This window comes from Vulpes lagopus, chromosome 15, assembly GCF_018345385.1.
Source record: "Vulpes lagopus strain Blue_001 chromosome 15, ASM1834538v1, whole genome shotgun sequence".
In the NCBI taxonomy this organism is placed as follows: Eukaryota; Metazoa; Chordata; class Mammalia; order Carnivora; family Canidae; genus Vulpes; species Vulpes lagopus.
In genome coordinates, this window is record NC_054838.1 from 20,651,528 (window position 1) to 20,664,866 (window position 13,339).

Sequence of the window (13,339 nt, forward strand, 5' to 3'; positions counted from 1 at the left end):
TATATACACACACAATAAGAGTCTGTTTTATGGTTTGCCTCTCTCTTCTTTCCACCATGTTCATCAGTTTGTTTCTTAAATTCCACATATGAGTGAAACCATATGGTATTTGTCTCTCTGACTCACTTATTTCATTTATTTGATCATTATATGCCAAATTCTCACACAAGTTGTTGAAAAATAGTATCACTACTTATTTATTCATCTCAATAAATTTGAATAGTAAACTCTTCTTTTGTTTTAATTTTCATTTATTAAGAATATTTATGCAAGAATATTTTTCTTTAAAAACCTCAGTAAAATTAATACATTTATGAAATTTAACAGTAATACAATACTTTATTGTAACCCAGAGTCCAACACTGGTTAATGCAATTGTGCCAATAATGTCCCATGTAGGACTGTTTTCCATATAGGATTCTGGCCAGGTCATGTAATGAGTAAAGTTTGTGCATTTCTCCAGACTTCTTTAATCTGGGACATTTCCTCAGCCTTTCTTTGACTCTTAATACTATCCATGAAACAGAAGCAAGTAGAGAAATTGGGGAAAGCACAGATACCCATAAACTGAAAATATGTCTCAGAGATTGTGTTCTATTTTTAAGAAGGTGTTTCCTAAATATGATATCTTTATCACATTTATATCCCTTGTATTTCCTTTTTTTAATCTAGGGTCAATTAATAAAACTAGCTTTATTGTTACATTTTATATCTATACATTTGCAAAACTCTTAGTTATAGATCCACCAAGTATATTCCAAGTAATACAATATCAACCATAGTTTAAATTACTTCTCCAAAACAAATTTAAAATTATTTTCATACATATAGCTTAATTTTTCTACAAGGAAATTGAACTCATATTATGCTATCTGTGTGTAGGTTATACTGAAGTAGTAACATCAACACAAGAATATCACCACTTATAAAGTACATTTTTATGTCATCTGTTGTCTATTTTCATTCCCCAAATCCATAGGTAATAAATGAATTTTCTCATTAGACTCCTCAATTTTAAAAACCAAGTTTTTCCTTCAATATGATAATGGGTTCCTCCAACTATATTTTGCTATCTGGAATAAAAGAAATACAGTCTCAAATAAATCTCTCTAGGAATGAAGCAAGGAAAGTAGGTCCTCATTTTGAGAACAAGGGGATGTCACATCAAAGTAACTGTTTGACCAAGACTGAGAACTATTCTCTAGCTCTCTGCCATTTCTTCTTGTGATGAGGCTGACTCACACCTGAACAAGACCAATGATTCCTATTTGGTTAGGAAGATAACATAGATGTTTATAATCATGATGGTAAGTCCTACCGGTATGCAATCTGAAAAATGGGGAAATAAACATTTTTCCAAGAAAACCCAATCTTTTACAACAGTTCTGCCTTCAAATGGGTGAATGAAATCAAACCTGTGTTTCTGAGAATATAATAATCAAATGTTATATGTCTAAAGACTCTCTCCTCCTTACTGCCTATAAAATAAAAAGTCCTGTCTCTAGTCCCACTTTAAAAAAAATATTTTATTTGTTCATTTAAAGAGAGAGTGTGTGTGAACTGGGGGAGGGACAGAGAGAGGGAAAGAGAATCTCAAGCAGATTCTGTACTGAATGCAGAGTCCAAAGTGCGGGGGGGCGGGGGGACTTCATGACCTGAGATCATGCCCTGAGCTGAAATCAGGACTCATATGCTCAACCAGTTGAGTCACCCAGGATTCCCTTCAGTATGTCCCTTAATATCTTGGTTTCTGACAGCAAAGCAATAAGCTGAATGCAATCTGTTCCCGGTGTTCAGGATGTTGATCACAAAAATTCAGTATTCTACAATATGTGTACATGTACAGCCTTTAAGTTCTAAATCCCTTGATATCTTTACTATTGAACTGAGTATTTAAAGAAATATTCTGTTTTTCTTAAGGGGATAAAATTGTATATTTCTCTATAGAATATTTCAGAACATTAGAGACACAGGTGCAGGTGTGAGTCAAGTCTACCCGACCTGTAGGAGAGGATCAAAACTAGAGGAAATGCTTCATGCTTACCAACGAAATAATATTACATAAATAATAGTTTCATACGTTGTGTATTTGTGTAAGCATGTGTATATGGAGACTTTTAAAAATGACATTAGTGATTTTAATATTTGTTACACAGTTGTTTCTTTCTATGTACAGCCTTATAGGACACAAGTTGCAAGCACTTACATACAGAATGTTTCAGTCATTCACACATCCATCCACTTCTTTTTTATTTGTTTATATTTCCGTGTGTCTAATTAAATAACATCATTGAATATGGAATACTTTCTAGTCAGACTAAGAACTATGAAAAAAGAAACAGATATTATGTATTCTAGTTTTAAAGAGCTTACTTTCTACTAACGTAGATAATGAAATATTATGGCATTCTAGAAAGTCATCAAAAGTTCAGGCTTGTCATGCATACATATTATGTGAAGAATAATTAAATGCTTACATTTTGACATAATAATGATGGCTAGAGTGGCAACAATAAAAAAAATAACTGATTCTAAATTTAGATTCCTAGAGGAGGGGCAAGATGGCAGAAGAGTAGGGTCCCCAACCACCTGTCCCCACCAAATTACCTAGATAACCTTCAAATCATCCTGAAAATCTACGAATTCGGCCTGAGATTTAAAGAGAGAACAGCTGGAACGCTACAGTGAGAAGAGTTCGCGCTTCTATCAAGGCAGGAAGACAGGGAAAAAGAAATAAAGAAACAAAAGATCCCCAAGGGGGAGGGGCCCCGCGAGGAGCCGGGCTGAGGCCGGGGCGAGTGTCCCCAGGACAGGAGAGCCCCGTCCCGGAGGAGCAGGAGCTGCACCAACCTTCCCCGCGGAAAGGGGCCCACAGGGAGTTAGAGCAGGACCCAGGAGGGCGGGGATGCCCTCGGGCTCCCTGGGACACTAACAGGCACCTGAGCCCCGGGAGAGCGCCCCGAGCACCCTAAGGGCTGCAGCGCTCGGCGGGACCCGGAGCAGCTCGGAGGGGCTCGGGCAGCGGCTCCGCGGAGGGGGCTGCGGGGCGGGAGCGCGAATCCAACAGCGCAGGCTCCGGAGCACAGGGCGCCGGGACACAGCCCAGGATCCGGCCTCCCCCGGGACAGGCAGAGGCCGGGAGGGCCCAGGACAGCGAGGACGCTCCTGCCTGGAGCTGAGCAGATCAGCGGCCCCGCCCCGGAGCCCCCAGGCCCTGCAGACGGAGAGCCCCGGAGCTACTGCGGGGGCTGACTCCAGGGTCCCAGAGCTGCTGCCCCGCCACTGTGGCTTCCTCCCGGGCCCTCACGGGGTAAACACCCCCACTGAGCCCTGCACCAGGCAGGAGCAGAGCAGCTCCCCCAAGTGCTAACACCTGAGAATCACACAGCAGGCCCCTCCCCCAGAAGACCAAGGAGACGGACCAGGTCCAGGGGAAGTCAAGGGACTTAAAGTATACAGAATCGGAAGATACTCCCACGTGTTTTTGTTGTTTTTGTTTTTGTTTTTTGTTTTTGTTTTGTTTTGTGCTTTTCTTTCTTTCTTTCTTCTTGATTTCTGATTGCTTCCCCACCCCACGCCCCTTTTTTTTCTCCTTTCTTTCTTTTTCTTTCTCTTTTTCTTCTCTTCCCCCCCCCTTTTTTTTCTTCTTTCTCTTTTTTCTTTTTCTCTTTTCTTTCCTTCTCTCTCTTTTTCTCCTTTACCCAATACAACTTGTTTTTGGCCACTCTGCACTGAGCAAAATGACTAGAAGGAAAACCTCACCTCAAAAAAAAAAAAAGAATCAGAAACAGCCCTCTCTCCCACAGAGTTACAAAATCTGGATTAGAATTCAATGTCAGAAGCCAATTCAGAAACACTATTATACAGCTACTGGTGGCTCTAGAAAAAAGCATAAAGGATTCAAGAGACTTCATGACTGCAGAATTTAGATCCAATCAGGCAGAAATTAAAAATCAATTAAATGCGATGTAATCCAAGCTAGAAGTCCTAACGACGAGGCTTAACGAGGTGAAAGAACGAGTGAGTGACATAGAAGACAAGTTGATGGCAAAGAGGGAAACGGAGGAAAAAAGAGACAAACAATTAAAAGACCATGAGGATAGATTAAGGGAAATAAATGACAGCCTGAGGAAGAAAAACCTACGTTTAATTGGGGTTCCCCAGGGCGCCGAAAGGGACAGAGGGCCAGAATATGTATTTGAACAAATCCTAGCTGAAAAATTTCCTAATCTGGGAAGGGAAACAGGCATTCAGATCCAGGAAATAGAGAGATCCCCCCCTAAAATCAACAAAAAACGTTCAACACCTCGACATTTAATAGTGAAGCTTGCAAATTCCAAAGATAAGGAGAAGATCCTTAAAGCAGCAAGAGAAAAAAAGTCCCTGACTTTTATGGGGAGGAATATTAGGGTAACAGCAGACCTCTCCACAGAGACCTGGCAGGCCAGAAAGGGCTGGCAGGATATATTCAGGGTCCTAAATGAGAAGAACATGCAACCAAGAATACTTTACCCAGCAAGGCTTTCATTCAAAATGGAAGGAGAGATAAAGAGCTTCCAAGACAGGCAGGAACTGAAAGAATATGGAACCTCCAAACCAGCTGTGCAAGAAATTTTAAGGGGGACTCTTAAAATTCCCCTTTAAGAAGAAGTTCAGTGGAACAATCCACAAAAACAAGGACTGAATAGATATCATGGTGACACTAAACTCATATCTGTCAATAGTAACTCTGAACGTGAACAGGCTTAATGACCCCATCAAAAGGCGCAGGGTTTCAGACTGGATAAAAAAGCAGGACCCATCTATTTGCTGTCTACAAGAGACTCATTTTAGACAGAAGGACACCTACAACCTGAAAATAAAAGGATGGAGAACCATTTACCATTCAAATGGTCCTCAAAAGAAAGCAGGGGTAGCCATCCTTATATCAGATAAATTAAAATTTACCCCGAAGACTATAGTGAGAGCTGAAGAGGGACACTATATCATACTCAAAGGATCTATCCAACAAGAGGACTTAACAATCCTCAATATATATGCCCCGAATGTGGGAGCTGCAAAATATTTAAACCAATTAATAACCAAACTGAAGAAATACTTTGATAATAATACACTTATACTTGGTGACTTCAATCTAGCTCTCTCTATACTAGATAGGTCTTCTAAGCACAACATCTCCAAAGAAACGAGAGCTTTAAATGATACACTGGACCAGATGGATTTCACAGATATCTACAGAACTTTACATCCAAACTCAACTGAATACACATTCTTCTCAAGTGCACATGGAACTTTCTCCAGAATAGACCACATACTGGGTCACAAATCAGGTCTGAACCGATACCAAAAGATCGGGATAGTCCCCTGTATATTCTCAGACCATAATGCCTTGAAATTAGAACTTAATCACAACAAGAAGTTTGGAAGGACCACAAACACGTGGAGGTTAAGGACCATCCTGCTAAAAGATGAAAAGGCCAACCAGGAACTTAAGGAAGAATTAAAAAGATTTATAGAAACTAATGAGAATGAAGATACAACCATTCAAAATCTTTGGGATGCAGCAAAAGCAGTCCTGAGGGGGAAATACATCGCAATACAAGCATCCATTCAAAAACTGGAAAGAACTCAAATTCAAAAGCTCACCTTACACATAAAGGAACTAGAGAAAAAGCAACAAATGGACCCCACCCCCAGCAGAAGAAGAGAGTTAATTAAAATTCGAGCAGAACTAAATGAAATCGAGACCAAAAGAACTGTGGAACAGATCAAAAGAACCAGGAGTTGGTTCTTTGAAAGAATTAATAAGATAGATAAACCATTAGCCAACCTTATTAAAAAGAAGAGAGAGAAGACTCAAGTTAATAAAATCATGAATGAGAAAGAAGACATCACTCCCAACACCAAGGAAATACAAAATATTTTAAAAACATATTATGAACAGCTGTACGCCAATAAATTAGGAAATCTAGAAGAAATGGACGCATTCTTGGAAAGCCACAAACTACCAAAACTGGAGCAGGAAGAAATAGAAAACCTGAACAGGCCAATAACCAGGGAGGAAATTGAAGCAGTCATCAAAAACCTCCCAAGACACAAGAGTCCAGGGCCAGATGGCTTCCCAGGGGAATTTTATCAAACGTTTAAAGAAGAAATCATACCTATTCTACTAAAGCTGTTTGGAAAGATAGAAAGAGATGGAGTACTTCCAAATTCGTTCTATGAGGCCAGCATCACCTTAATTCCAAAATCAGACAAAGATCCCACCAAAAAGGAGAATTACAGACGAATATCCCTCATGAACATGGATGCAAAAATTCTCAAAAAGATACTAGCCAAAGAATCCAACAACACATTAAGAAAATTATTCACCATGACCAAGTAGGATTTATCCCCGGGACACAAGGCTGGTTCAACACTCGTAAAACCATCAATGTGATTCATCATATCAGCAAGAGAAAAACCAAGAACCATATGATACTCTCATTAGATGCAGAGAAAGCATATGACAAAATACAGCATCCATTCCTGATCAAAACTTTTCAGAGTGTTGGGACAGAGGGAACTTTCCTCGACATCTTAAAAGCCATTTACGAAAAGCCCACAGCAAATATCATTCTCAATGGGGAAGCACTGGGAGCCTTTCCCCTAAGATCAGGAACAAGACAGGGATGTCCACTCTCACCACTGCTGTTCAACATAGCTCTGGAAGCCCTCGCCTCAGCAATCAGACAACAAAAAGACATTAAAGACATTCAAATTTGCAAAGAAGAAGTCAAACTCTCCCTCTTCGCCGATGACATGATACTCTACATAGAAAACCCAAAAGCCTCCACCCCAAGATTGCTAGAACTCATACAGCAATTTGGTAGCGTGGCAGGATACAAAATCAATGCCCAGAAATCAATGGCATCTCTATACACTAACAATGAGATTGAAGAGAAAGAAATTAAGGAGTCAATCCCATTTACAATTGCACCCAAAAGCATAAGATACCTAGGAATAAACCTAACCAAAGAGGTAAAAGATCCATACCCTAAAAACTATAGAACACTTCTGAAAGAAATTGAGGAAGACACAAAGAGATGGAAAAATATTCCATGCTCATGGATTGGTAGAATTAATATTGTGAAAATGTCAATGTTACCCAGGGCAATTTGCTCGTTTAATGCAATCCCTATCAAGATACCATGGACTTTCTTCAGAGAGTTAGAACAAATTAATTTAAGATTTGTGTGGAATCAGAAAAGACCCCGAATAGCCAGGGGAATTTTAAAAAAGAAAACCATAGCTGGGGGCATCACAATGCCAGATTTCAGGTTGTACTACAAAGCTGTGGTCATCAAGACAGTGTGGTACTGGCACAAAAACAGACACATAGATCAATGGAACAGAATAGAGAACCCAGAAGTGGACCCTGAAATGTACGGTCATCTAATATTTGATAAAGGAGGAAAGACTATCCATTGGAAGAAAGACAGTCTCTTCAATAAATGGTGTTGGGAAAATTGGACATCCACATGCAGAAGAATGAAACTGGACCACTCTCTTTCACCATACACAAAGATAAACTCAAAATGGATGAGAGATCTAAATGTGAGACAAGAGTCCATCAAAATAATAGAAGAGAACACAGGCAACACCCTTTTTGAACTCGGCCACAGTAACTTCTTGCAAGATACATCCACAAAGGCAAAAGAAACAAAAGCAAAAATGAACTATTGGGACTTCATCAAGATAAGAAGCTTTTGCACAGCAAAGGATACAGTCAACAAAACTAAAAGACAACCTACAGAATGGGAGAAGATATTTGCAAATGACGTATCAGATAAAGGGCTAGTTTCCAAAATCTATAAAGAACTTATTAAACTCAACACCAAAGAAACAAACAATCCAATCATGAAATGGGCAAAAGACATGAAGAGAAATCTCACAGAGGAAGACATGGACATGGCCAACATGCACATGAGAAAATGCTCTGCATCACTTGCCATCAGGGAAATACAAATCAAAACCACAATGAGATACCACCTCACACCAGTGAGAATGGGGAAAATTAACAAGGCAGGAAACCACAAATGTTGGAGAGGATGCGGAGAAAAGGGAACCCTCTTACACTGTTGGTGGGAATGTGAACTGGTGCAGCCACTCTGGAAAACTGTGTGGAGATTCCTCAAAGAGTTAAAAATAGACCTGCCCTATGACCCAGCAATTGCACTGTTGGGAATTTACCCCAAAGATTCAGATGCAATGAAACGTCGGGACACCTGCACCCCGATGTTTCTATCAGCAATGTCCACAATAGCCAAACTGTGGAAGGGGCCTCGGTGTCCATCGAAAGATGAATGGATAAAGAAGATGTGGTTTATGTATACAATGGAATATTACTCAGCAATTAGAAATGACAAATACCCACCATTTGGTTCAACGTGGATGGAACTGGAGAGTATTATGCTGAGAGAAATAAGTCAATCGGAGAAGGACAGTGTATGTTCTCACTCATTTGGGGAATATAAATAATAGTGAAAGGGAATATAAAGGAAGGGAGAAGAAATGTTGGGTAATATCAGGAAGGGAGACAGAATATAAAGACTCCTAACTCTGGGAAACCAACTAGGGGTGGTGGAAGGGGAGGAGGGCGGGTGTTGGAGGGGAATGGGTGACGGGCACTGAGGCGGACACTTGATGGGATGAGCACTGGGTGTTTTTCTGTATGTTGGTAAGTTGAACACCAATAAAAATTAATTTAAAAAAATCTACTACAGAGCATAAACTGATGTTTTGATCAAGCAGAAAAAAGAAACAGTGATCTTGAAGACAGGTCATTTGATATTACTGAGCCAGAGGAGCAAAACAGAAAAGGAATGGGGAAAAAAGTAAGGAAAACCTAAGATATTTATGGGAAATCAGCAATAAAATCAACATATACATGACAGGAGTCTTAAAAGAAGAAAAGGAGGAGAAAAGGGCAGTGAGTTTTTTGAAGAAATAATCACCAAAATGTTCCCAAATCTGAAGAAGAAAATAGACCTCTCATTTCAGAAAGCTTAAAGGAGTCCAACTAGGCTAAACCCAAAAGGGTTCAGAGACACATTATAAACAAATTACCAGAAGTCAAGACAAAGAATCTCAATAGCAATAAGAGAAAAGTAATTTATCATGTACAGATAAGCTTCCATAAAATTAGCAATTTTCAGCAGAAATTTTGCAAGCCATAAAGATGTCAGATGATATGTTCAAAGTTCTGAAAGGAAAAGTAAAAGCTGCCAATCAATCTGGCAAACTGTCAAAAGCTAAGGAGAATTAAATACCTTCACAGATAAACAAAATCCGAAGGAGTTCATCAATACTAGATCTACCTTATAAGAATTGGTACAAGGACCTGAAGTTGAGACAAGAGGACTCTGGACAGCAACATGAAATCATGAAAATACAAAACTCTTTGGTAAAGAATAAAGAATCCTGTAATACTGTAATAGCATTGCGTAAATCACTTAATTCCAGTGTATAATTTATTTATGTATTTTTAAAGATTTTATTTATTCATGAGAGACACAGAGAGAGAGGCAGAGACATAGGTAGAGGGAGAAGCAGGCTCCTCCAGAGGGGCCTGATATGGGACTCTATCCCAGGATCCCGGGATCGCGACCTGAGCCAAAGGCAGATGCTTAACTGTTGACCCTCTCAGGCATCCCTCCAGTGCATAATTTAAAAGAAAAAGCATAAAAAATAACTATGAGACAGTGTTAATGGTACAAAATATAAAATAATGTAATTTGTGATATTGATAACTGAAAGCGGTAGAAGAGATGTAAAGGAGTAGCATTTAAATAAATTATGTCATAATATAATTTAAATACATTAGTCAAAATATATTATGACCAATATATAATTTTATGCTGTCCCCACAGTAGCTACAAAGAAAATATTTATATAAGGAGCACAACAGAAATAAAGAAGTCTAAGCATGCCACAACAAAGAAATTAGTGAAACACAAAGGAAATAAGAGAGGAAAAAGATAAAATAATTAAAGACATACAGAAAACAATGGGGAAAGTAAGAATGTAAGTTCTTTCGTAACATTAATACTTTAAATGCAAATGGATTAAATAAACATCATAATAAAAAATATGGAGTGACTGAATAGATTAAAATGCAAGATTCAACTATGTGCTATATTCAAAAGATTTTATATATGAAGATATAAACAGGTTGAAGAGAAAAGGATGGAAAAAGATATTTTGCAAATGGTAACCAAATAAAGAGCAGTGAAGTCTATACTTATATCTGACAAAATAAACTTTAAGCCAAACTGTCACAAAGAACAAAAAAGGACACTAGATAATGATAACAGGGTCAAATAATCAGAATAATCTAACATTTCTGCCATTCTGTAGGTCCTGAATGTATTTTTACAAGTTCATTTTTTATTTATAGTGTTTTTACAATGTATCTCTTTGCATAGATTATTTAGTGGTTGTTCTTTGTTTTATACTTATATACATAGCATCACAGTCTCCTGATATCATCATTTGATAGTTCAAGTGAAATATAAAAACTTAACCTTCTTTTAAGTTCCTTTATCCTATCTTATTTATAGTTACTTTAAACATTTTAAACATAAATTTGGAACCATATCAACAAAGCTATAAATTTATTTTCAATAGTCAAATATAATTTAGAAAATTCAAAATGAGAAGAAAAGATTTCTATATTTATCATTTTTTCTTACTATATTTTTTTCTTCTTTCCAGATCCCAAAATTTCTTCTTTGATCTATTTACTAGACAAATATCTTTAGTCATTTAGGAGTTTTCTACAGGAGACATAGTCAGATGACTTACTTCCAAATTACAGTCCAGAGGCTGAAATCTCATTAGACTAATGACCTCATAGTGTATTTACAAGTTTCTCCATCAGGAGGATGATATTGAAAAAATAGAGAAATTTTTGGCAATGATGAGAAAAATATAGCACATGTTTTCCAGACATAAGTAACAACTGTCTTTCAAACAAAAATTCTAATCACTATTTGAAAACAAGACAAACTGGCACCTAACAGCAGATTCTCTCTTTCTGATTTATCCATTTCTTTTGATAAGTTACTCAGGTTCCCATTGTGTTTTGCTTATGGGAACCTGGGAACTTCTTCACAGGGGTGAAGAGGTGAAAAACAACATGGGAGGCATATCAGTGATTTGGAGATTCTGAAAACATTTAATGCCCCCCCCCCCAGGTCTTTCCCTTGTGAAGAACAAAGTAGAAATCATAAAAGGCATCTTTAGGTTCTCACTACACAGCCAATGGAGTATTATTTTCCTCCTCCTTCATCTCTTCCATGAAAAATATCTCCCTTATGTGCTGTGGGATTTAATGTTCCTAGAACCTGAAAAAATCTTTATGATACAGTCTCGTATCTGCTTGGTTTTCACTCCATAAACAATAGGGTTCATAGTGGGAGGCAGGAGCAGATAAATATTGGCCACAATGATGTGGCAAGAAGGAGGGATTGTACGGCTCCCAAAACGATTAAAAAAGAAGCAGAAGAAGGCTGGACTGTAGGAGAAAACAATGGCAGAGATGTGGGCAGTGAAGGTGCTGAAGGCCTTCTGTCGAGCATCTGCTGAAAAGAGGCTGACCACTGCCCGGAGGATCATGGTGTAGGAGATTGTGATGCACAGGATGTCAAAGCCTCCAATCAGAAGGGCAGCTATCAGACCATAGATAACATTGGCCTTGATATTTCCACAGGATAACTTGGCTACAGATAGCTGGTCACAATAGGTATGGTGTATTATATTGCCCTTGCAATAGGGTAGTCTCTTGGTGAAGAAAATCAAGGGAATGATGAGCAACACTGCTCTCAGAAAAGTAGCAAGCCCAACCTTTGCAATGACAGAATTGGTGAGGATGGTTGAATAGCGCAGAGGGTAGCAGATGGCCACATAGCGGTCCAGGGCCATGAGCATGAGCACCCCAGATTCCATCCCTGTGAAGGTATGGATGAAGAACATCTGGACTAGGCATTCTTCAAATCCAATTTTCTTGAGATGAAACCAGAAGATGCAGAGAGCTTTAGGGATTGTACTAGAGCACATAACAAGGTCGGTAAGGGAAAGCATGGCCAAAAAATAATACATGGATCTGTGCAAGGAGTCCTCATAGCAGATGAGGTATAGAAGCCCACAATTCCCTACCATGGCCACAATATACATGGAGCAGAATGGGAAGGAAATCCACATGTGCATGTCTTCCAGTCCTGGGATCCCATTAAGAATGAATGAGGCTGGTGTTGCATCTGTTTCATTCAGAATTATCATAATTAAGCTGGTGTAATTGTTAAGAAGCCTGTAGTGATGAAATTATATCTTTGTTTTGTTTCATTTTTTGATCCTCTGAGGTTTGGAAAAATGGGAAAAATAATCTTTGTTGTGCTCCCTCTCTCTGTCTCTTCTCTCTGTTAAATATTGTATTGTAATAACAAGAAAATAAACATTTTAAGTGCCAGGACAAATTTATGTAAACACTGTTTAAGTTTAAACTATTGTTTGTTAATTCATTAATTTTTTGGTTCATTTAACAATATATACTTCACATCTACTATGTGTCAGGTTTTATGACAGATAATGTGTTTACATTATTTTAAGACAAAAAGATATAGATACAATCCCCTTAAACTTATAATCAAGTGTAATTGTGTTACACTTATGATCTATGTCATTATGATCTTTCAGATTGGTATTTGTTGTAATATCTTATTTAAATGTTAATTATTATAACCTCTCCATCTGGGTGCTTTCTGAAGGTAGAACTCATTGATTACCTCACTAGTGACATAACAGGTATGATTAGGATGTATTTGTTATTGTTTTTATTTTTTATTGTTCTTTTTTTAACAATAATTCATATTTATACTTACTATGTACTAGGTAAAGTTCTAAGGAGTTTATATACATTAACTCATTTTATCCTTACTATGAGCCCAGGATGCATTTTTATTATCTGCACTTTATTATTGAGTAAATGGAGGTTCTATGTAGATGAGGTTTCTTATGTCTGAATTTCAGAGGCATTCTCAATCTCCTAGTTTAAGGTACAGATAGTAAAAAGACAGTTGATACTTTTTACATGAACTATTCTTCCTTTCCTTTCCTAAACAACCATTTATTTGTTTTCTGGTTCTGAAATACTTAAGAACATTTTATTTTATTTTATTTTTTAAATATTTCATTTATTTATTTGACAGAGAGAGAGCACAAGCAAGGGGAACTGCAAGGAAGAGCGAGAAGCAGACTCCCCGCTGAGCAGGGAGCCCTACCTGGGGCTCCATCCCATGAC

General features: G+C 38.1%; 1 protein-coding gene across 1 annotated transcript; it reads right to left on the reverse strand.

Annotated features, from left to right (window-relative positions):
• Nucleotides 1-11,355: 11,355 nt before the first annotated feature.
• LOC121476109 (olfactory receptor 52N4-like) lies at nt 11,356-12,321 on the reverse strand. The gene has a single exon (XM_041729851.1). It carries the CDS (start codon nt 12,319-12,321, stop codon nt 11,356-11,358), a length of 966 nt encoding a protein of 321 aa, XP_041585785.1.
• Between the last annotated feature and the right edge of the window lie 1,018 nt (nt 12,322-13,339).